General features: G+C 40.8%; 1 protein-coding gene across 4 annotated transcripts in view; it reads right to left on the bottom strand.

Moving 5' to 3' along the window:
• CFAP54 (cilia and flagella associated protein 54) overlaps positions 1-22339 on the bottom strand; it is a 279694-nt gene extending 257355 nt beyond the window's left edge. For all 4 annotated transcript variants that reach the window (XM_074271318.1, XM_074271319.1, XM_074271321.1 and 1 more), the window contains exons 1-5: positions 21722-22339; positions 15285-15390; positions 8415-8555; positions 7011-7182; positions 5052-5110 (exon numbers count right to left, since the gene is read on the bottom strand). In XM_074271318.1, coding sequence (XP_074127419.1) covers positions 5052-5110; positions 7011-7182; positions 8415-8555; positions 15285-15390; positions 21722-22302 — 1059 coding nt within the window. In that variant the 5' untranslated portion in view covers positions 22303-22339. The remainder of the gene's footprint in view (positions 1-5051; positions 5111-7010; positions 7183-8414; positions 8556-15284; positions 15391-21721) is intronic.
• Positions 22340-25237: the final 2898 nt, after the last annotated feature.

Here is a 25237-nt window from a genome sequence, read left to right as displayed (position 1 = left end):
TAACAAATTTAGCCACAGGGTGTCACTGCAATACCACTTACATCCTAAAGGATTTCTAAATTTCAAATGATAGCTAGAGTAAGGTTGCATCAGCTGCCAAATTGGGAAATAATTTCAATGTTTTTGCAAAATAAAAATGAGGCAATATTTTCAAATTTTTAATATTAATTCCCTTAGCTAACTCAACAGTCAAAAATAAATTTAAATTAAATATATGCCTTTTAAATATAACATTAGAACTTACTAATTACACCACAACCTAAAATGAAACTGGATTCTCTATCTTTACTACAATTGTTAACAACAACAACAAAAGAGAGAGAGAGAGAAAGGAGAGAGAGAGAGAGAGAGAGAGAGAGAGAGAGAGAGAGAGAGAGAGAGAGAGAGAGAGAGAGAGAGAGAGAAAGGAGAGAGAGAGAGAGAGAGAGAGAGAGAGAGAGAGAGAGAGAGAGAGAAGGAGAGAGAGAGAGAGAGAGAGAGAGAGAGAGAGAGAGAGAGAGAGAGAGAGAGATAAGAGACAGAGACAGAGAGAGAGAGAGAGAGAGAGAGAGAGAGAGAGAGAGAGAGAGAGAGAGAGAAAGGAGAGAGAGAGAGAGAGAGAGAGAGAGAGAGAGAGAGAGAGAGAAAGGAGAGAGAGAGAGAGAGAGAGAGAGAGAGAGAGAGAGAGAGAGAGAGAGATAAGAGACAGAGACAGAGAGAGAGAGAGAGAGAGAGAGAGAGAGAGAGAGACAGAGAGAGAGAGAGAGAGAGAGAGAGAGAGAGAGAGAGAGAGAGAGAGAGAGAGATGAAGATGGAGGAGAGAGGGACAGTAAAACAGAGACAGAGACAGAGAGAAAAAGAGAGGGAGACAGACAGAGAAGGATGGGGCAAGAGAAAGAAGGAGGGATGGAAGGAGAGCGAGTTTCATTTGCTACCTTCCTCCTCAATATACTATTTGGCTTGATTTTCCCACCCGTGCCGGTGTTAGGGCCTGCCTTGGTCACTGAAATCTCTGTAGGAATTAAGGACTGTGACAATAAGTAAATCATGAGGCTGCCCCCAGCCTACCCCTGGGAAGCACAGCTGGTGTTTGAGGAGAGCTGGGCTCAGATTGAGCCCAAAGTGCTCCCTCCCTTCCTTCCTTAAGCCCCCTCAGTGACAGGGCTTTCACCCCCACTTGCTTCAGTTCTGGGACTAGGCTGGAGCCCTGGGGGCTCTGGAGGGAATGGTGGAAAGTTCTGCTCTCAGGTTAGAAGAAATTCTTGGTCTGCTCTCAGTGGAAGCTGAACCCCAGAGAACCCACAGAACTCATCTGAAACAAAATGTAAAACACCAGCCCAGATTACCCCTGAGACCCCTTCCTTCCCTAACCCCGAGCAGAGAGGCTGGGCCTTTGCTCGGCACCCCATGATGTCATTGGGCCTCTTGGAGATCCAAGGGCAGAGTCCAGCTCTATACAAGCCCAGGATATTACTCAGGGCCAGGCTGAACAGCCAAAAGTGTTTGGAAAGGACCCACTGACTCCATGCTGACCCAGACCTATAGTTCTAGAACCACTCTCCCAAATGCAGGGAGAGGGAAAGAGATCAGGAGCTCATTACAAGTCTTCATCTTGCTTCTCACCATCTGGCACTCTGCGGTTGACTTTTTGTGGGGTTCCTTCCTCAGTCATACAATATGTAGAAGAGGGGGTCTGTCAACTTTTTTACTTAATATTTAGTATTTTAATATCTAAAACTTAATATTTTATTTAATATTTTTCATTCGGAATTTGTGAACTTTTTATTTAATTTAAAACAAATTTTTATTGAATTTCACTTGATAACTATTTCAATTTAACTAATTTTTTTTTTTTTTTGTGCAACATTAAGTATTTTATTTTATGCATTTAAAAATGCTGTTCTGAGCAAAGGCCCATAAACTTCATCATACTTCCCAGGGGGAAAGCTGTGACACACAAAAAAGGGTTAAAAAACCCGTGATCTAGAAACATATGCGACAAAGCATGATTTACATAAACTACAATAACAAATTATATTAAGATGACTCAAGCTAAATTAAAATTCTCCCAGGGTGACTATGAACAAAAAGCTAACAGTCAAAAGTTGGCAGAGACATAGCCGTCCTCCTGGCTTTGGCAGCCAGGCCTGGTTAAGGAAGGGAGCCATGGCATGGTTGTTCTGGGGAGCAGAGTTTATTGCTAGACCAAGGGCAACAAGAAGATGGGATTTCTTTTTAGAAAATCATCTGGAACCGAATGCTATCTCTGGAGGAATCTGGAGGCCAGCTTTACAGTGTACACACCCTCCCTTGTAATTAGTACTTAAAGTACCATCCATGACAAGCATTTTGAAATTCCAAAGGCTCTAGATAATGTCCTTCTGCTCTTTGGCAGGCAGCAAATAGGCGGCTCCTGTTGTCCTCTTAGAATTTATACTAACTTTTAAAATGCAGAGAGATTTGTTGTTTCAATTAATACAATTTTAAATCCTTCTGAGCTCTTAACATCAACTTCTTCAGGAAACAGGTTTGCATAGCACTGGCAAAAAAAAAAAAATGTCCAGCCATGTGGCAAGTGCCAGTAACAACTCCAAAATGGCCCCACTGGGAATGTAAGTCTCATTTCTTGGCCAGCGTCCTGATGTTAGGACAATGGATGCAGGGGAAGAATGATGGACAAAAATACCATTAACATTTGCAGTAAGTTAACAACAGTCAAGTTGCAGCAATTCCTGTGAGATGGAAGTCACATTGGTGAAGTTTGTTGGTGGGAGGGTGACATTATAAAATAAAGTTCCCTGGCACCCCTAAGTCAGAGACCTGGTTACAGAGTCTGAGTGCCCGTCTGTAACCAGCGGCTGGACTCAGAGTCAGACACTTACCACATGTGTGACCCTGTGCAAGTCATTCTCATTCTGCCTCGACTTCCTTATTTGTAAAACAAAGATGTCAAGGCCTCCACAAAAATGTCTTAACCTTTTCTCTGTCTTAGATTCCTTTGGCAGATGGTAAAGCCTATGAATCCTTTCTAAGAATCATGTTGTTAAATGCACAAAATAAAATGTATAGGATTACAAAGAAAACCAGTTATAGTGAAATGCAATAGTCAAAATATTAAAAATATGAGTTACCCAGACCCCAATTAAGAACCTCTGCTCTCAGGTTCCTCGGAGCTCTAAATCAAAGGCTCTGTGACCTGGGTCTGGCAAACGTGCAAGACCACAAGAGGCCTTTAATAGCTACTGTTAGTCTCCACCATTGGCTACTCATCTGGGCAACCCCAATAAAAAATTATTAGGGGTGACCCTGAATATCCATAAGAGGCCTACATAACCCAATTAAGAGCCTCAGAGCTCCAGGGGCAAGAGAACTCAAGCCCGGGGAGTGGGGCCTCCGTGGCTGAGAGCCTGGAGATGGCCCAGGGGAGGAGGAGCTCTGACCTGGAGGGGGAAGCGAAGAGACCCCGGTTCTGTTGGATTATCTGGACAATCTGACTGGCAAGTGGCAGAAGTGTCATTCTGGGACCTAGAAGGCCGCAGTGACCTTCTCTAACTATGTCCTAGGCCTCCTCTTCCTGTGAGAGTGTAGAGTAGAATGCTCTATTAGCACTGGAACATCAATCCAGTTCAGCTCAGACAACAGGAACCATTTATTAAACTTTATTTTTCTTGTTTTGGCATGTATGCTTGTGTGTCTTTTCTTTTACAATGTGGCTAACACAGAAATAGGTTTTACTTGTCTTCACAGCTACAATTGACATCATATTATGTGCCTTTTCAAAGAGTAAGAGAATGGCAGGAAGGAGGGAGAAAATTTGGAATTCAAAATTTTAAAAAATTAAATGTCTTTATTTTTAACATGTAATTGGGAAATATTTAATGAAATACATTAGTGAATTTGTTTACAACACATTTTATTTGTAATAAGGGATGCCAGAGTGATTTGGTGAATGACTGGGATACAAGAGATTTTTTTAAAAGAATTAGACTTTTATCATTTTCAATTATTTAGCCTATCACAAAGATGGAAGAAGGAGAAAGCCCAACAGTCAGTGTTTCTGAATCCTGCCAAAATGGCAATTTGCTACATACAAATATACCTTTCAATGCTCATCAATAAACTCTGCCTCCAAAGTCATCATAAAAAGTATGATCAATCAACTATTATTTTTGCAATGGCAAAAGACTGAAAACACCCAAAGAATGGCTGAAAAAAATCATTGTATATTGATGTAATAGCAAATTATAATCCTGTCATCCAGATTATCAATACAAAGCCTACAAGAAAATATGCAAAAAAAAAAAAAAAAAAAAAAAAAAAAAAAACAGGAGGTGATATAGAATAAAATCAGGAGAAGAAAGAAAGACCAAAGGCCTAGAAGAGGAAAGCATCTTTTTTGATTGTTGATCATGTATTTGGTTCTTATTTGTGGCTAGGAATTTAAAGTATCATTTTATCCCTCACTTTATAGTTTTTGATTATTTTGAGACTGAGAAGGTCTAATCCACCATTGCCAAATCCTGTCTCTGTGATCCTGGGCAAGTCACAATAATTTTTTAGTACTCAAAGTTTCTAAGTTTAAAACAAGATATCAACCTACTATGATGAGAAAGTTTCCTTTACTACAAGTCCCCTACAGTAAGGAAAACACAGATCTAATCCTTATCTCTCTCCATGTTTGTTAGGCTGTTTCTAACATTTTTTTTTTAATTAAAAAGTAATCTTTTCAAAATGTAAGCCTAAAAACAAACTTAGGAAACAATTCACCAAATTCTCCTCTTTTTTGGCAAGTATTTCCTTCGCTATGTACAACTCAAAGTCTTTTCTTTATAAATAGTATTTTTTTTCCAATTACATATAAAGATAGCTTTCAACATTCATTTTTTATGAGATTTTGAGTTCCAAATTTTTCTCCCTCCTTCCCTCTCCTCTCCCTTTCTCAAGACTTCAAGCAATAGTATATAGCTTATACAATTGTGCAATTATTTTAAATGTATGTCCATATGTACAATTTAAAGTCTTAAAATGAATTGATTAAATTAGAATAAATCTTTCAATACTTCATAACATACCTTTGCAGACTGTCCAATAACCATCAGCTTCCTGCAAATTCTATATATATGAATTGTACCTGGGGGAAGAAAATATTAAGTTAGTAACTTTTCCAATGAAATGATAGCAATCATAGAGTAAGAATTTTCGACTTGAATTGTGTTGGAGTCAGGTTCAATTGGTTTTGGAAAACTGGGTGTTAAATTTTCTGTGTGAACATTTACACTTCAAAATTAAAAATCAGGATTTATTGTTTTCTTGCTTTTCTAGACTCAGGAATGTGATCAAGAAAATGTTAATCATGCAGATGAAAATGAAAAGTGTATTTGTAGGCAATTTCTTCCCCCAGAGAGCTAGTTGTTACACATTTTCCACACCCATCTAAAATAAGTGATCCAGAAAATTGGTGACGTTATAGAGCCTGAACTTCCCTAGGAGTTCTGGTTTTCTAGAAATGTTCAAGTAAAAATATTCAACGAAGGAATTTTAATGCAAATTTTAAATGGCAGTAGACCCAATGATGTTTTAATCTTGACTTTTCAGGTAATTTTGGCTTGAAAACTACATCGAGTTTAAAAAAAAAGTGTTTAGACTGACATGAATTATATAAATAAAAGATTTTGCCAAGGCACATAAAAAGGTTCACCTATTTGCCTATATCATTTAAAAGTCTCCATTATCTGTGTGATGATCTGAACAAAGGAATACAAGTAAATAAGGAAATTAATTAAATCATTAAGAAGTATGAGGCATGAGCACACGAGCTGTTATTTATTTATTTTTGGAGGACCGGGGAGTGAATAAGGGATAGGGAGGAGGGCTGTTGTCAGAGGGGGTAGCTTGGAGGGTGACCCTCCTTGGTGAAGTCATTAGGTGGAAAAGTTTGGGAATTATATAGAATTACGAGGGATTATCCAGGGCTAAGAAATCTCTTAGAAAACCAAACCAAATAATGCAGAGCTTAATTTTACTTGGAATGTCTTAAGCTGTTGGGGGGAGGGGGCAGTGGTCAGAGCACAGATGGGAACAATTTCCATTCATATCTTAAAATACTCTTGAAATCACGGACATTTAAACATTTTTTATTTAATATTTTTATACCTAATCATATTTTGCCAAAAGAATGTTCCCCAAAAATGTTTATAATTGTAGACAACCACACAGTCCTGAATCTGGAGCCAGGAAGACCTAAGGTCGAAATCTACCTTACACACTTACTACTGTGTGACCTGGGCAAGACTTTTAATCTCTGTTTGCCTCAATTTCCCCATCTATGAATTGGGAATCATAACAGCACTTCCTCCCAGGGTTGTTGCCAGAATCAAATGAGATAATGGATGTGAAGTGCTTTGCATGTCTGAAAGCAGGACAGAGAAGCTAGGTATATTGTTTATTACAACTTCTAAATATGAAGATCAATAGTTAAGATTCATTACCCAATATGAAAATGTGAGAAAATGTTTCTAACGCACAGAATTACACAGTCAAGACACTCAGCTAGGGAAAAAAAAATCCTCTTTTTTTCTTTTTCAATGTTTATTCCTTTTTTAAAACTAATGAGTAAAGGTAGAAAGCTGACGGTCTCTACCCAAATAGTAGGAAGTCAAAGTAGAACGGCATTTGGAACAAATCTGTCATTTTTCAGTCCTGCCTGGCTTTCTGGCCCCCTTTGGAGCTTTGTTGGCAAAGAGACTGGAGTGGTTTGCCATGTCCTCCTCCAGCTTATTTGACAGGGTTGACTTGCCTAGGGTCACCCAGCTAGCAAGTATCTGAGGCCAGATTTGGACTCAGGAAGATGAGTCTTCCTCCGGCCCTCTGGACAAGACAGCACCCCCAAAGCTGATGATGAAATCCAACATTCTAGAAGAGCACCATACAAGGATTTCGTAAACAGGCTTGAAATAAGGCCAGCAAGGTTTCCCAGGAGGTTCAGCCCGTTCAGGAAGCTGAAGTCCTTCACCTCCCTGCCATTCCCGTACCATTGTAGACGATCCAGCAGAGTTTCTCCTGGGAGAGGGCCACTTGCATGATGAGTCGCCACGTCGACAATATGTCAAAGCACTGATTCACAGTCAGCTCATTCCCAAAATGGGGGTCCTCGGCACAGAGCTTATGGTAAAGGCACAAGCATTTCCCCTCTAAAGCACGAAACTAAAATACAGAGAAAAAGATCAAAGCAAAAGCCAATCAACAGTTCCCTTAATTTCTCATATTCTCTATGATAAGAACAAATCCAGGTCCAATTTAGTTAGATTCCTGCAGGGATTCATGTGCAGAATCTTCTATTGTAGGGATGTTCTTAAATATATACATTTAGCCAAGACTGACTCATTTTCTCATGGAATTCACAAAATAAAACATAAGGAAAGAGTTTTATTGAAATGCAGAGTGGTCTGGTGCAAAGATTTCTGGACTCCATAGAGCTAAGAAGTATGGATCTGAATACTGCCTCTGACACTTAACAAAGTGTCTGCATTTCACCCCTCGGGACCTCTGTTTCCTTATGTTTGGAACTAGAATAATAAAACTCCGAAAACCTCTCTCACAAGAAAGCCTTGGAAGGGTTCTCATTGCCAGACAAAGAAAACGTCCAAATTAAACACTGACAAAACCACCTGAGCCACATTGAAAGCTCTTAATGCCAAACTAGTAGATGGATGTGTGCTTGTTTGGGGCCACAATTTAGCATACCCATAAGAGATGATCTCCTGAAAGTGCCCACGAGATAAATGAGCCTTGAGATGGTCTGTCTGGCTCTTCTAATGAATAGCACTGAGATTCTAAGCAGCTCTTCCCTCAATCAGCTGCAAAGGGTTCCTCCCTTCGCTGGTCCTGGGACCACTCCAAGGGCCTCTACCAAGTCACAGAGGGGCTGGCTGCACATTATCTGAGAAGCACCCACCCGAGGGAATCATATTATCAAAGTATGAAACGTTTGAGAAATAGGAGCACTCATCTCTTCCAAAAGTGCATGTTTTACTTTTTTTCCACCAGAATCAGATTCAGTGAATCAATAGGCACTAAGGAGCAAGTTTACTCATAAAAGAAAAACACACACACACACACACACACACACACACACACACAATACATATATATATATATATATATATATATATATATATATATATATATATATATATATTTACTAATCTCTAAAATAAATAACCTCCTGGTCTATTACTCATAAAAGTTTAATGAATAGCACTTGTTTATATAACACTCAAATTATTGCTTAACCAATTAATCACATGTAGCCAGAGAGCATTATGCAAAGCAAAAGGGAGAGGACTATAATGATAGCTCTCATAGCTTTCCATCTAAAATGAGCAGTGTCTGTCTAACTGGGCATTTCCCATTTCGCTCATCTCCTGGACTCTTACTGTTAGTTTGGAACTCGGGTCATCCAGGTCGTTGGGAAAAAAGGTGCTTTTGAACTGGCTAACTTCCATGTCTTCTTCAATAGGGCAGTCGAACTGGCAAAGAAACCTTCTATAGCATTGTGACAAGGCCAGTTTGTATTCCTGCAATGTAAAGAAGGCCAGTTTAGTTTTTTCCCAAACATTCCATTTAAATGAGACTGTTCACAGACCTGAGGAGGTGCACAGAACTTCATTTAAAAGCTTCTTCTCCTTCTTTGTGTTATAGGTTACTATATCAGATTGCATGCTATCTTGGGGAGAGAGAAAAAAATCTGGAACTCAAAATCTTACAAAAAGGAATGTTTTATTTTGTGTTTAGCCTTGAGCCAGGAGGAGGTTTAATGTAGATCTACTCAAAATGGCTTTACCAAAACTTGCCAGGATAGAACCAATTGGAGTGGATGCTTTCTAGTCCTGATATACCCCTTAGAGACTCCTAGGGTTATGGAATTCATTGATTATTTTGTATTTATCCTTGAGTCAGGAAGAGGTTTAATGTGGATCCACCCAGAATGGCTTTGCCAAAACTTGCCAGGACCAAGCCAATTGGAGTAGATGCTTTCCAGTTCTGGTATGCCTCTATAGACTCCTAGGGTTATGAAATTCATAATTTTGTGTTTATATTTGCATATGTATACATATACATATAATCATATATACATATATATAATTATTTTCAGTTACATGTAAAACAACTTTTTTTTTTAATGTTTTCAAAACTTTGGGTTCCAGATTCTCTCTCTGCCTCCCTCCCTGTCCCACGTTCCCCATAGAGAAGGCACATTCATTGATTATTTTGGACAGAAACTTTAGTCAGTTAGTCAATTTGCTTCCTTTAACTTGGGAAAAAGCCTTACCATTAGCATTAATAAAGACCAGAGCATCCCAGAAAGGACTTTAAACCACATTATTTATGTTGTTTTATTTGGGTTTTTTGTGAGGAAATTGGGGTTTAGACATATACTTGTATTTGTACATATATTCACCCATGTTTGTATGTAGATATGTGTGTGTATATGTATGTGTGGGTATATATATATATATATATATATATATATATATATATATATATACCCACACATACATATATATGGAACTATAGCTGAGTCAAGCAAGAACATGGAAATTTGCTTTATTTGACTGTATATTTATTGCACAAGTCATGTTTTTCTTTTCTTCCCAAAATAAATGATAGGGAAAGAAAATATATGTTTATGAATTTAAAAAAGATAAAAATAAAAATTCTAACAATTATTCTCCTAAAAAAACATCTTCTTGGGATATACGCAAATATCATCAAATATTAAAATCATCAAGCTGAGATTTTGACTGAAAATTCAGAGAAGGGAGAGAAGCTTGAAGGATAGAAAAAGTCCCTATTGTTAATGATCAAGTGGTGCAGTAAGGCATAAGGGTTAGCAAGTTAGCTTAAAAGTCAAAAAAGCAAACGTTCAAGATTCACCTGACATATTCTGGCTATATTACCTCTGATCAGGTTCACTTAAACATTCAATATTCTAAGCAACAGTCTGAGACTATAAAAGGCCTTCCCAAAATGGAGTCCATGAACTTTTCTTTTAGAATTTTCATAACTCTATTTCAAAGTTATTTCCTTTGCAATATGATATATATATGTGTGTGTGTGTGTGCATGTGTGTGTGTATAATGTACATATATAAATATATATATATAATTTTATGTACTTAAAAATATTATTGTGAGGAGAGATCCATAAATTTCACCAGATTCTGCCAAAGGGATAAGGGATATAAGAAATGGTTAAAAACCTCAGCTAAAAAAGATGCCAATTTTCTAACTGGAACACAGAATTTCCTCCCATAGGAGTTCTCTCTATATATAAAATCTCAAGTCCAGTCCCTTCCCTTATTGACCAATTTTTTCCCCAAAAACAAAACAAAACAAAAACAAACAAAAAGAGGGGGGGATGTGTCAATTCTCTGAAACAATAACTTATCAAAATTCTTCTTAAGTTACATTAAGATCTTTCATGAAAATGCCATATTATTTTTCCTTAAATAAATAAAATTTACACACTGAGTGGACTCCAAGATCCCAAATATACTTGCTTTGATTATTCACTGTCAGTTTCACAGAAGTTGTGTAAGAAGACTACAGAAAAGATACCCAGTGCCCAGAAAGCCAACCCATTCCACAAAACAAAGGGTAAACACAACTATTAGATGTGTTAAACCTGAACATAGAGCATTTATTAAAAACAGCAACAGAGACTCCTGGAATGTGTTTCTCTGAAGGGTCTACATCATTGTTATTAAATCGTTCTCAGTCGTGACCCCATTTGGGATTTTCTTGACAGATTCCAAAGTAGTTTGCCATTTCCTTCCCCAGTTCATTTTACAGATAAGCAAAATGAGACAAAGAAGGATGGTGAAATGACTTATCCAGCATCACACAACCTGTGTGTCAAGTCTGGATTTGAAGTCAAGTTTTCCTGATTCCAGGCCTGATGTTCTACCCACTGCACCTACATTACAGTTTGGTGATAATTCTGTATCTTGCATGAAACTCTTGAAGGGAAGGATATGCAGAAGAAATAACTATACTAGTGACCAGGAGTTGTAGAAATAGACATTTCTGAGTTTGGTTAATGGCAAACAGAAAGACTGCCTATCCAGTATGCCCACAAATGGCCAGTTTAATGGAGTTACCTGAAGCCAGTGGGTTAGTTACTTCCCAGTTCACCACTCATTCCCCGGACCATGTTCCCCTTTCAGCTTTCCCTTCTCTCTACTGATGTTCCATTTGCCTTCCCATCTATGCATTTTGTAACTCCAAGTTTTCTCTCCCTCCTGTCACCCTACAAATCAATGGCCAGGTTCCCCTGACTCTTATCTGTGAAATCTCTCTCAGATTGTCCCTCAACTTATGATTCCCCTTAGCAATAACAGCCAAGCCCTCACTGCCTCTCCCCAGAATGATCACTGTGGGTTTCCCCTCACTGAGACTCTTTCACTGATAAACTACCACGATTTGGTAAATACCATGGCCAGATTAATCTTTCTAAAACAGACCTGATGAAATCACTGGTCAGAAACCTCCAGGGATTCCCCATCTGCCTCTCCCTAAAGTCCCAAGTCAGTCTAAAATCTATTAAAAAAAAAAAAAACCCTTTAGGATATACCTCCAAATTCCAAAGCCTTTCCAGCCTCATCTTCCATGACTCCATCATTACAGTCTGTGCTTCAGTCACCTTAAACTACAAGTCCGGCCAGCTCCTGAATGTGCCCCCAAATTCTCCAATCCTGTATTGGCCGTTACACAAACCATCCCAATCCACATTTCCTACATACTTTGCTAAAATCCTACTGATCTTGCAAGGCCCTGACCACATCACCGCTCTTCCAACTGCACAGAGACATAAGTTCTACTTTGCGCTGCTTTAATTCACTTATTCTACTTAGGGTTTTCAGTATTTTAATTGTGTAAGCCGCACGACTCCTGCTAGAGCATAAGCTTCTAGAGGGCAGGGATCATGCTTCCATCACCTTCTTGGCCTTCTCTAACGCCCAGCACAGCGAGGAGCAGCACCGTCTGGCCTCGAAGCTGGCCTGGAAGCCAGGAAGATCTCTGGGAAATCATGGAACCTCTCAGACAACGCTGTGAAACTATAAAATTCACCTACGTTTGTAAAGAGAGTTGATGTACCCGCAAGTTCCCTAAACCAATGAAACCACAGGTCAGGTCCCCAGTCCAGCACCCCTTCTCCCTGCTATTTTGGACAGTTCTAGGAATCCCAGCCGTCACAAAGAACAAACTCAAAGGCGTCAGCCACAAAGAGGAAGCGAGACTGTCCTTACTGGCAGATGACATCAGTGGAACCCAGAAAATCAGTGACGGAACCAAATGCCTCTCATCACGTATACAAGAGAGAAAGGGAATTGGATCACGCATTATGGATCCGCTTGTCTTGTAAAACCCTGAAAAGAGGAGGAAGAATAGAAAACTTGGTACAAGACCAAGCTAAGCCAACGGCACTGGGTGTTTGGTTTGGAGATGGGTCAATCTCAAAAACATTTACAGGTAGAAATAAATAGACACAGGGCAGCTATATGGAGCAGTGGAGAGAGCACCAGCCCTGAAATCAGGAGGACCCGAGTTCAAAACTGGCCTCAGTCACTTAACACGGACTAGCTGTGGTTCCCTGGGCAAGTCACTAACCTCCAATTACCTTGCCAAAAAAAAAAATAAGACAACAAACTAGACTGAAGATGGAACACATCTACCAACAGAGACCTATTTTCACCCTCATTTGGACTCGATATGTTAATGTGTGATAAGAAATGGAGAAGAACGAAGGAAAATGAACTAAAACTAAGGTAGGACACTGCCTGACCAAGTACATGCAGAAGAAATCTCTGCTGTCGATGACAATTTTAAAAGCATTGCTAAGTCAGCTTTCAAAATATCTGAAAGAAGGACTGAGGCTTATAATGTGAATTATGAAACAAAAAAGTAATTAAGAAAATACCACTAGTCATAATGGATGGCATTTATATGGTGTTTCAAGATTTGTCAAGTGCTTTACAAGTGTGGCTTAGTGGATAGAGCGAGGGCCTGGAATCAGGAAGGACGGAGCTCTGAGATGGCCTCGGATATTCACTAGCTGTGTGGCTATTTGCTCGCCGGGCTGGTCACTTCGCCCTGTTTGCCTTAATCCACTGGAGAAGGAACTGACAAATCACTATGGAACGTTTGCCAAGAAAATCTGCTACCGAGTCACAAAGAATCAGACATGACCGAACAACAACAAAGCTTTGCCAAGTATTACCTCACTATCCTCCTGCTCTCCTGGGAGGCTAGTGCTACCATTTCCTTCCTGTAGATGCAGGAACTTAGGTAAATACAGGTTAAATGGCCTTCCCAGCATCCCACAGCCAGTCTCCGGAATCACATCTGAGCCCAGCCCTTCCAACTCCCGGGGCAACCAGCTATTAGCCATGTGCCTGTCTCATCTTAGGGAATCTCTATGAGAATGATCTATAGGCATAACGAAGAGGGGTACCTTGGATTAAAATATGAAAAAGGAACAGGCAGACTTTCACAAGCAGTAATGAAAAGCATAAAGATCCTACACTCAAGCTAATTTTTTTTCCTGAGGCAATTGGGGTTAAGCTCAGGGTCACACAGGAAGGACATATTAAGTGTCTGAGATCAGATTTAAACTCAGGTCCTCCTGCCTTCAGGGCTGGTGCTCCATCCACTGGGCCATCTAGCCGCCCCTTCTCAGGCTAATTTTTATCAATTATTTAAAAAATAAACAAAAACAAACACTTTACTTGGCAACACATTAGTAAAAGCTCTCCCCCAAAAGGTAACTCCCCTGCATATCTTCTGACAAGCATTTTTAAGGATGAAGACAAAAGTGAAATGGTCCCTGACTTCCAGGAACTTATTATACTCCACTAGGAGAGACTCATATCAATGTGTTGTTGTTCAGTCATTTTTCAGTTGCGTCCAACTCTCTGGGACCCCATTTTGGGTTTTCTTGGCAAAGACACTAGAGTGGTTTGCCATTTCCTTCTTCAGCTCATTTTACTGATGAGGAAACTGAGGCAAACAGGGAGACTTACCCAGGGCCACTCAGCTAGCAAGTATCTGAAGTCATGTCTGAAGTCAGGCCTGGCACTCTAGCCACTGTGCCATCCAGCGGCAATATGAAGCAAGCCAGACTAACATAGCATCAAGCTATCTGTACTTGTTTATAATTTATTCTCAAGGAGAACAGGGAGGTGATACTATGACATGCAAATCAATTGGATTTAAGTGAGGGAGGGCTGTCCAAAGTCAGCCCTCACTTTCCTCTCCAGAGCCATCTGGGTCCAGGGCCGTAACAAAGAGCTAAATGCATTAAACCCCAGAATGCTGTTAGACTTCCTCAGCAAGATTCCCAGCCTCTCAAAACATGGGTTTGTCAGCCCACGCAGTAAAAAGCAAATGGATGAAAAAATGTGTGTTGTCCAGACTGCGATACCATTAGATACTATGGCAAATGCCTCCTTTTAGAGGAAAAAAATATATTTTTTTCCATCCAGATCCCTGAAATCCCCAATCACATCATCATCTTCTTGAAGCAAATTGGGCATGAGGCAGAACCAGACATAGAGGTGAAGGAAACTGTGAGCCCTCGGCAGAAGCCAAGATTCTCTGTTCCCTTCAGACTGAATCCAGGAACTCAAACTACTCCCCAGATCCGGGCACAGATTGGGAGCTTGTCTGGGACATAAAACTAGGAACAGCCTGGAAAGGGAATGCAAGAGTAAGCAAGAGCAGGAGACCATCAGGGCGGCTCTTACCCTTCAGCCATCATCGGGACACTGGGCACTAGGAGATGCTTCCAACAAGGGAGACTGGGGGAGGGGGTGCGCCACGCTGGCTGCACCAAGCCAGGGAGGAGGAAAAAAACAGGAAGGGGTGTTCTGGGAGCCCTTTTGTATAAGGTGGGAACATGATGAATCAGCATTTCCTGCATGGAGTTCACCACACCCTAGATTAACCCAAAGCTGATCTTTGGCTGGTCCCTAGCCAGCTATCTTTCATTCGCAGGCATCTTTGGCTCCTGGGGCATCTCAGCTACAAGTTAAAATAAGGTGAACCCTATGCATCTCATAGTTTGTTCATCTTTATTCATTTTTTTTTGCTCTAATCATAAAGACTTTTTTATGTAACTACTTATTAAATTCTGTATTTATTTATTATGTTGTGTGTAAAGATTCTTATCAAACAAACAAGCAACAAAAAAAAGAATCCTTTCCTTGACTTTTTGAACCCACCTTTAACATTGGGGGTACACACCTTTATTTGAACGAGGCTGTCTCCAACCTTCAAAAGTTGCTCGTAGTAATAATCAGACGGCAGGCGGGGCTCGTACTTGTTCCAGATTTTGAACAGGTTGTTGGCACTGTAAAAACCCATAAAATACAAGGACAGATTCCGGGTCAAAAGCAAATTCGAAGAAACCAGCTGGTGACCCTAGAAAAGCTCACTTTAGACATACCGAGTCTTTGCAAAGGGCCTCATCCTCATTATTCACTTGCGTTAATAACAAACATCCTTGACATTTACCTAGGAGCAGCTCCCATAATCCCATTTGGCACCAGATTCTTGGGCTCAGCCCTCGCCGCTCCCCTGAGATCCAACTGTCGACATCACCAAGAGCTGCCTGCGGGTCACTGAGGCATCTCTCTCAGACTTAACCTGTCCAAAACAGACCAAATATTCCCACCCACCTTCTAACTTCCCTACTATAGTCCAAGACACAAATACCCTTTTAATCAATTGGGCTGGTAGCAATTCCTCACTAAGGAAAATATAATCCTGCCATCTTTGTTCCACAATCACCCAGGGTTTTGTTTTTGTTTTTTTCCAAGCATCTTTAACCTTTCCTTGCACACTATTTCCTCCCCAGATACTTATCAGCTGTGTGTGAGATCCTGGGCAAGTCACTTCAACGCTGTCTGCCTCAGTTTCCCCATATCTAACATGGGAATAGTAATAGCACCTACCTCCCGAGGCTGTGTTAAGGATCCAAGAAGATATTTAAAAAGTACTAGCTGTTGCTACTGCTATTGATGACACCATTCTGTCTCTATTCAGGCTTACTTGGTTCCCAACTTAAAGAGAAAGGGCAGTAATCCAAACCATCACCAAAAATTAAAGGATGTCTCAACTCCTTTATAGCCCAGAGAATAATGACTAATGACTGACAGCTGTAAGCTTCTCTCACCTTCCATACAGAATCCTCTGCTTTTCAACTTGTGCGCTCCAAAAAGGCTTCCATACCTGCCCTCTTCTCTTCTGTCTCTTCATTCTCTAAGCAAAAATTCTCAAAGTCTTCTCCTCAGTCCTGATTTCTCATTGAGGTCTAGACCTGCATCTTCATTTGCCTGAAGAACATCTCCAATCCAGTACAAATGTTGTTGTTTTTTTTTTCCTCAATTAAATTTTATTTATTTATTTTTATTTTATTTTCCTACGTACATGTAGTTTTCAACATTTATTTTTGTAAGCTTTCATGTTCAAAATTTTTCTCCCTTACCTCCCCGCTAAAGACAGCAATCTGATATAGCTTATACATGTACAACATATTTCCATTTTTCTCATGTTGTACAAGAAAAATCATACTAAAAGGGATAAAAACCAGGAGAAAGGAAAAGCAAACAAAAATAAAATGAAAATACCATGCTTCAATCCATATTCAGTCTCCATAGCTCTCTTTCTGAATGCAGATGGCATTTTCCACCTCGAGTTTATTGGAACTACCTTGGATCAATATATGTCTATTATAGTTGAGCATTACATAACCCCAACAAGCATGTATGAAGGTATGGATGTATGGATGTATTTATTTATTTATTTACTTATTTATTTATTCATTTATTCATTTATTCATTTATTTATTTATTTATTTTTCTGAGGCTGGGGTTAAGTGACTTGCCCAGGGTCCCACAGCTAGGAAGTGTTAAGTGTCTGAGACCAGATTTGAACTCGGGTCCTCCTGAATTCAAGGCTGGTGCTCTATCCACTGCGCCACCCAGCTGCCCCCCCCCAACAAGTATTTATTAAGCATCTATGAGGTACAAAGCACTATGAAAATTTCATACATACAAAGACAAAATTTAAAGAATCCTTGTGCTCAAAAAGCTAACATTGTCCTTGGGACAGATAGAATTATTAATGACAATAACATTTGAAGGTTGGCTAAGCATTTTACGTATGTTATCTCATGAATATATTATTTCTTAATAGCACCTGCCTCACAACAACTTAATGCTATTATTATCCCCATTTTACTGAAGGGGAAACAAGTTGCAATTAAATAGGCTGCCCAGGATAACACAGCTAGTAATTATCTGCCTGATAAATATACCTTACTATGTGAGGAAGAGAACAGTGAGTGATAGGGAGGGTCAGCAAGGGCCTCCCCAGCATGTGGCACATGAGCCAGAGTAGTGTAAAGGTGAGGAGACGGCCCAAGTAAAGGCTTGTGAGAGGACCACGGAAAGCAAAAGACATGAAAGACAACCAGTTACTCTTTTTAGTCCAGTTTGCCTAGAAAGCCACTTTGGCAAGGAGTCACCGCATGTAATAAACCTGGAAAAGTAGAATGGAACCAAACTTGGAACGGTTTTAAATGCCAAACAGAGGAACTCAGATTTGACCCCAGAAGAAAAAGGGGGCCATATAGATTCTTAAACCATGGAGTGATTGCATTTTTTACAAAGACTCCTTTGGCATCTTGTGTGGGAGATGGGTTTGAGACGAAGGCAGAAAGTCAAGTTAGAAGGCTTTTGAAAGCATCCAAACAAGATGTGATGAGCTGTGTGAGCTAAACGAAGGAGACCAATAGGAATCCATTGGGAAAGTAAGGTCTTTAAGATTTGCCAACGTAAAGGGAACATAAGAGAGGGAAGCAGCAAGAGTAACGCCAGTAGTGGGAACCTGAGTTGCCAAAGGATGATTGAAGGAAAGATTGAAAAAGGCTTTCACTTTTGACATCTTTGATGGGCCCAACTGAAGATTCTAATCAACAATTGGTAACGCTGGACTAGAGTTCAGCAAAGAACTCTCTTCTTAGATGTTCCAATAGCATGTGGTTATGCGTTCCCAAAATCTGCCTCCTTAAATTTGCTTCTCACAACATCTCCCATTCTTTCTATGGTTTCACCCATTCTCCCATGTTCATGATCTTGACATCTGGAATTATCCCATTCCTTCATATCCAATTAACTGTCAGACCCTCTTGAGTCTACCTCCACATCTCTTTGCAAATACCTTCCTCTTCCATTTTTACAGACACCAACCACAAGTACCAGATCACATATTTCAACTAGTGCAACAGCATCCTTACCAATCTTCCCATCTCTACTTCCAATCTAAACTCATCTCCTTATCAGAATAATCTTGTTCATTCAGAGGTCTATCCATGTCAATCCTCAGCTAAAAATCATCAGTTTACTATCCCCCAAAATAAAGTTCAAATTCCTCTGTGGCATTCAAGGTCCTCCAAGATTTGGCACTACCTGGGCCTTTCTGATCTTATTTCATATTACTTCCCCACTATGACCAACTAAATGGAGTGATTCTAGCCATTCCCCAATTGATAAATGTTCAAAAAATATGAAGAAATTAAAGCCATTTCTAGCCATATGAAAAAATGCTCTAAATCATTATTAAATAGAAAAATGCAAATTAAGACAACTTGGAGGTAGCTCTTCACACTTTTCAGATGATAAGAAAAGACTGATGAATGTGGAAGATGTGGGAAAACTGGGACACTAATACATTGTTGATCCAACTATTCAGAAGAGCAATTTGGAACTGTGCCCAAAGAGCTATAAAATTTCATCTTTTGATCCAGCTGTGTCTCTATTGGGTCCGTATCCCAAAGAGATCATATAAGAGGGAAAAGGACCCACATGTGCAAAAATGTTTGCAGCAGCCCTTCTTGTAATGCCAAGAAAAGAAACTGGAAATTGAGTGGATGCCCATAAGTTGGGAAATGGCTGAATAAATTATGGTACAAGAATGTTATGGAATATTATTTTTCTGTGAGAAATGATGAGAAGGCTGATTTCAGAAAAGCCTGGAAATACTTACATGAACTGATACTGAATGATATGAGCAGAACCAAGAGAACATTGTACACAATAACAAGATTATGTGATGATCAATTATGATGAACTTGATTCTTTTCAACCATGAGGTAATTCAAGTAAATTCCAATAGACTTGTGATGGAAAATGTCATCCGCATCCAGAGACATAACTATGGAGACTGAACAAAGATCAAAGCATAATGTTTTCACCTTTTTTCCTTATTTTTTTCCCTTTTGATCTGATTTTTTTTTTGCACAACATGGCAAATATAAAAATATGTTTAGAAAAATTGCATATGTTTAACCTTTATTGGATTGCTTGCAGTTTGGAGGACAAGTCAGAGAAGAGAGGGAAGAAATATTTGGAACACAAGGTTTTTCAAAAGTGAATGTTGAAAACTATCTTTGCATGTATTTTGAAAAAATAAAATACTATTAAAAATAACAAAATAAAAGAATGATTCTTTGTTCCACCAAATAAGAACTTGATTCTCCCACCTCTCAGGACTTTTGGTTAGGCTCCAAATGCCTGCGTCCCCTGGGTAGCCTATTGGGATCCTACTCTTCCTCTAGTGTAGGGGAGGGAAACATCTGGTCCGCAGGTCATATAAGGCCTGGGAAATCATTCGGTCTGGCCCTGCCAAGGCAGCCACAGGTGGTGATGAACTGAAAGCTAAGTACAACAACCTCCCCCTGCTTGAGTGTTATAAGCTGATACTTTTGTATGGCCTTTAAATGATGTTAAAAATATTCAAATGGCCCTTGTCAGAAAAAAGTTCCCCAAGCTTCCTCTAGGAAGGCATCCTTAATACCCTTTGTAGATAAGGATGACATTCTCTCAGCCCTCACATAGTACTTTGTAACTCTCCAATGAAAGGGGCTCTTAGCCAGAAGGCCAGAGGGTCCATGGATAGATATCATGACTTTGGGTGGGGAAACAATTACATCTTCATTTTAACATGATTGTTTTCCTTTGTAATCTTCTGTATTTGATTTTGCACTTAGGTAAGACACTTAGTATAGGCAGCATTATATTTATATGATATATGTATGTATGTATGTATGTAAAACAGGAGGATTGGATTAGATGGCCTCTGAAGTCTCTGTGATCTCTATCATCATCCTATATGTGACATTCAACAATCTCTCTCTCAGCAATTGGGGTTAAGTGCCTTGCCCAGGGTCACACAGCTAGGAAGTGTTAAGTGTCTGAGACCAGATTTGAACTCGGGTCCTCCTGACTTCAAGGCTGGTGCTCTCCACTGTGCCACCTAGCTGCCCCTCTCCTCCTCTTTCTGTTATCCCTCCTCCTGCTCCCTCAGTTCCCCCTGCCCTCCTCTATTCCTTTCTGTTCTCTCCTCCTTCTGTCCCCACTTCCCTCCTCCTGCTTTTCTTATTCCTCCTCCTCTCCTATTTCCATTCCTCCTGTTCTCCCTCCGCCTCTTCTTTTTGTTCTTCCTCTTTATTTCTCTCCTCTTTGTGTTATCCCTCCTTCTCTCCTATTTCTAACCCTATTTGTTATTCCTCCTCCTTCTCCTCTCACTTCCCTCCTCCTTCTCCTCTCACTTCCCTCCTCCTTCTCCTCTCACTTCCCTCCTCCTTCTCCTCTCACTTCCCTCCTCCTTTTCCTATTCCTCCACCTCTCTTATTTCTAACCCTATTTGTTATCCCTCCTCCTTCTCCTTCTGTTTCCCTCCTCCTCTTCCTTCCTCCTTCTCTCCTATTTCCATCCCTCTTGTTATCCCTCCGCCTCCTCTTTGTGTTCCTCCTCCTCTCTTTATTCCTCTCCTCTTTGTGTTATCCCTCCTCCTCTCCTATTTCTATTACTTTATCCCCCTCCTCCTGTTCCCACTTCCCTCCTCCTTTTCCTTTCCTCCTTTTTCTATTCCTCCACCTCTCTTATTTCTAACCCTATTTGTTATCCCTCCTCCTTCTCCTTCTGTTTCCCTCCTCCTCTTCCTTCCTCCTTCTCTCCTATTTCCATCCCTCTTGTTATCCCTCCGCCTCCTCTTTGTGTTCCTCCTCCTCTCTTTATTCCTCTCCTCTTTGTGTTATCCCTCCTCCTCTCCTATTTCTATTACTTTATCCCTCCTCCTCCTGTTCCCACTTCCCTCCTCCTTTTCCTTTCCTCCTTTTTCTATTCCTCCACCTCTCCTATTTCTAACCCTATTTGTTATCCCTCCTCCTTCTCCTTCTGTTTCCCTCCTCCTCTTCCTTCCTCCTTCTCTCCTATTGCCATCCCTCTTGTTATCCCTCCGCCTCCTCTTTGTGTTCCTCCTCCTCTCTTTATTCCTCTCCTCTTTGTGTTATCCCTCCTCCTCTCCTATTTCTATTGCTTTATCCCTCCTCCTCCTGTTCCCACTTCCCTCCTCCTTTTCCTTTCCTCCTTTTTCTATTCCTCCACCTCTCCTATTTCTAACCCTATTTGTTATCCCTCCTCCTTCTCCTTCTGTTTCCCTCCTCCTCTTCCTTCCTCCTTCTCTCCTATTTCCATTCCTCTTGTTATCCCTCCGCCTCCTTTCTGTTCCTCCCCCTCCTCCAGGCACTGAGCCCCTACATCGTCCCCGCCCCCATGTCCGTCTCCTAGCAACTACGCCCGCCCCGCCCCGCCCTCCCGTCCGGCGCGGGCGGTCACCCGCGGTGCTGGAAGTTGTGCCGCTCCTGCAGGGTGGCGTCCCCGGCCTGCTTCTTGCGCAGGAAGCCCAGCACGCCTTGCACCTCCTTCTCGAAGGAGAGGAGCAGCGGGTTCTTGGCGTCCAGGGGCCCGTAGAAGGAGGCCACGGGCAGCTCGGAGATGTAGCTGGCCCGGGGCGGCGAGGGCTGCAGGGTGCCGCCTTCCAACTCCAAGTACTCCTGGCGGGCCAGGTAGCGCTTCAGCAGCGCGCGGATGGGCAGCGGCCGCGTGATGGACAGCAGCGTGGGCGTCTCGGTGGCGGCCTTGCGCTGCTTGGGGGTCGGCAGGGTGGTCTCGGGCGGGGCCGCGGCCTCCGCCTGCTCGCTCTCCGGGGGCGGGCTCCGGTACACCGAGAGGGTCTCCGACTGCAACACCGGGTACACGGGCACGCTCACCTTCAACACCGGCGACGTGCTGCGGGTCGGGGACGAGTCCGACACCGAGCCGCCGGAAGACTCGCTTGGGGAGCCATTGCTCGAGGTGGAGTTCGGGGTCACTTCCTCCGGGACTTTTAGAGTATCCTTGACTGCTAGAGTATCCATGGCCTCATCGACGGGGAGGACCCTGCTCTGAGGGGACGCGGGCGGTTGCGGGGAGACGGTCTCCTAGCAACCAGTAGCCTATCAGGAGCGGCGCCCGGGAGAATGTGGGCTAGGGCGAGGATTGCTGCGCGGCCTTCTTCCTTCCATCCCGGGCTGGTGGAACTGGGAATCTTGGGCGCATCCCCCCAAGCAGGACCACCTAATCCAGCCCTCATACTTTTATCAATACCATATAGCCGCAACATATATTATTATATTCCTATTATAATAATTGTATTAGTCACCGAATTTTAGAACGTTGAGACAACTTAGAAAATTGCCATCACTAATACGTTCTACAATCACTTAACTATAATAAAAGTTAGTTTGAAAAGTCCTTTACATACATAACAGTGGGAAATAAATGGCGCGGTGGGTAGAGCACTGGGCCTGGGCTTCAAATGCACCGTGAGGCGCTCACTGTGTGATCTTGGGCAAGCCGAGGAACCGTGTTTGCCTCCGTTTCCCCCCCTGTAAAATGAGCTGGAGAAGGAAATGACCAACTACCTTTGCCAAGAAAATGCCAATGAGGTTAAACATAAAGAGTCAGACAAGCTAAACCACATTACAGGCATAATTTCATGCGAGTTTACGATTTGCACATTGGAGTGATTACGAGGATCAGGGTTACAACATTGTGTAAGATTACTAGGACTAGCGTATTTAGCAGGTGAGAAAACTAAGAAAGATGAGAATCTGAACCGTATCTCCAGGTTTTGTTTTTTTGCAGCATTTTTTTCATTACATTAATAATCAAATTTTTTGGTCTTAAGATCCTTTTACATTTAGAAATATTGAGGATATAACCCAAAGAACTCTTGTATATGTGGATTACAGTTATATTAGATATATCTAAAGATATAGATCTATTTTTATATTCGAGACATTTTAGTATCATGAAATAGTTTTGACCTGACTCCCTGAAGTATCTCCTGGGATCCCCTTGCTCCAAGTCATACTTGAAGAAGGATGAAAGGGGACTCACATTTATCAAGCATCTAACTGCCAATTAAAGCATTACATTATACCATATATTACTAAAGTATTACGTTATTGAATTTCATAATATATTAGTTCTAAAAATGCATAAATGAATAGAGACAGTTCAATTCAAGCATTAAGCTTCTGGACAAGTGGATACATAGAAAATTGGATGTCCCTATTTTCAAGGCTTTTGCAATCTAATTGGAGCAATGGGATTTATGCACACAAATAATTATGAAAGGAGAAAAACTGAAATTAGTTTGAGGGGTCCAAAACAAGCTAAGGAAGGAGGGATGATGATAAGGATCCCAGTGGTAAGGACCCTGGAAGGTGATCTTTGAGTTGGGTTTGAAACAAAGGAAGGACTTCATCAGGGACTGGGAGAGGTGAGGTGAAATAAGAGAAGAAGGCAAAACAGGAATGGAAAATGGAATAATCTGGCCAATATGCCAGGATCCCACTAAAAAAAAAGAGCTTGCTGAGTTTCTAGTCAAGAGACTGAGTTGGGACCTTAGCTCTACCATTGAGTATTTACATGATTTACAAACACTACAGTTTCCTCAACTGTACAAACAGGATTTGGTAAACTAGAGCAAGGCTTAAACTTTTTCCACTTTTCACCCAAGAAATTTTTACACAATACAATATAGGAATAGCTATCAAACATTTATTGATAATAAGTCAGTTTCACAATCCCCACATTTAGTTACATGACCACAATTTAAGAAGCTTTGAATTAGATGATCTCTCAATCCCAGATCTAGGATGTCATGATGTCATGTTCTCTGCCCTCACTACCCCTGAGGACCCCAACTTGACTACCCTGTCTGTCCCACTTGTGTTTCTCAACCTCGGGCTGCCCAGGAAGCTTCTAAGTCTCTTCTAAGCAAAATTAGATAAAATTGGTTTAAAGCTGTTATTAACTCCACACCACACATCGTGCCCTGAATATTGAATTTCAAATAGCAGGAGACAGCATTAATTATTTCATTTCATTGTTCCCTCATTGACAAAGCCTGTAGTGAAGGAGATGGAAGGAGTCTGCCTTTCCTTTTCTCCACCTCCCCCACATTTCCTAGGTGATAAAAGGCCAGATGCTCCAAGTCTTAAAATGGAGAGAATACAAACGACTTAAAATCACAGTGTCCTTAAAATCACAAAAGAACTTAGAATTTATACAGGCCAGTATCATTATGGATGAGGGAAGTGATTTTTCCCATCTTGCACAGGCAAGATTCAGACCTAGACCCTCAACATCTGTCTGCCTCAGTTTACTCAGCTGTAAAATGTGAGTAATCACAGCACCTACCTCACATGGTTGTCATGAGAATCAAATGAGATAGTTATCACTAATCTTATCACAGTACCTGGGCCATCGTATTGTTGTTTAATTGTGTCTGACTTCCTGTCCAATGCCATTCCAGGTTTTCCTGGAAAAGATACTTGAGTGGATTTTAATTTCTGTCTGAGGTAGACAAGGTGACGTGACTTGCCCAGGATCATACAACTAGTAAGACTAGATCTGAACTCAGGGCTTCCTGATTCCAGGTGCTGGAGCTCCATCCACTGAGCCACTTAGCTACAAAATACTTGAAAAGCACTTAGTAAACCTTAAAACACCATATTGTTTTTAAATTGTGTACCAAAAAAAAAAAAAAAACAATATAAGTACCATATAAATGCTAATTGCTCCTCTGGCAGATAGTAGGTACTTAATAAAACTTACTTTCTTCTCAGTGCTAGTTCTCTCTTATGTCATCTTTATTGTCATTTCTCCTGAGCAATTACTGATTTATATCAATAATTTATCTTCAGTGATTATTAATAACTAATTATATTTGTTAGTATATTCATCTATATATACTTAGGTCTTTATTACTTCCAAGAACCAAATTTATCACCAGATCAACAT

This window comes from Sminthopsis crassicaudata, chromosome 5 (genome assembly GCF_048593235.1).
Source record: "Sminthopsis crassicaudata isolate SCR6 chromosome 5, ASM4859323v1, whole genome shotgun sequence".
Classification (NCBI taxonomy): Eukaryota; Metazoa; Chordata; class Mammalia; order Dasyuromorphia; family Dasyuridae; genus Sminthopsis; species Sminthopsis crassicaudata.
The sequence above is the reverse complement of the archived record's forward strand: the minus strand, read 5'-3'. Positions and strand labels throughout refer to the sequence as shown.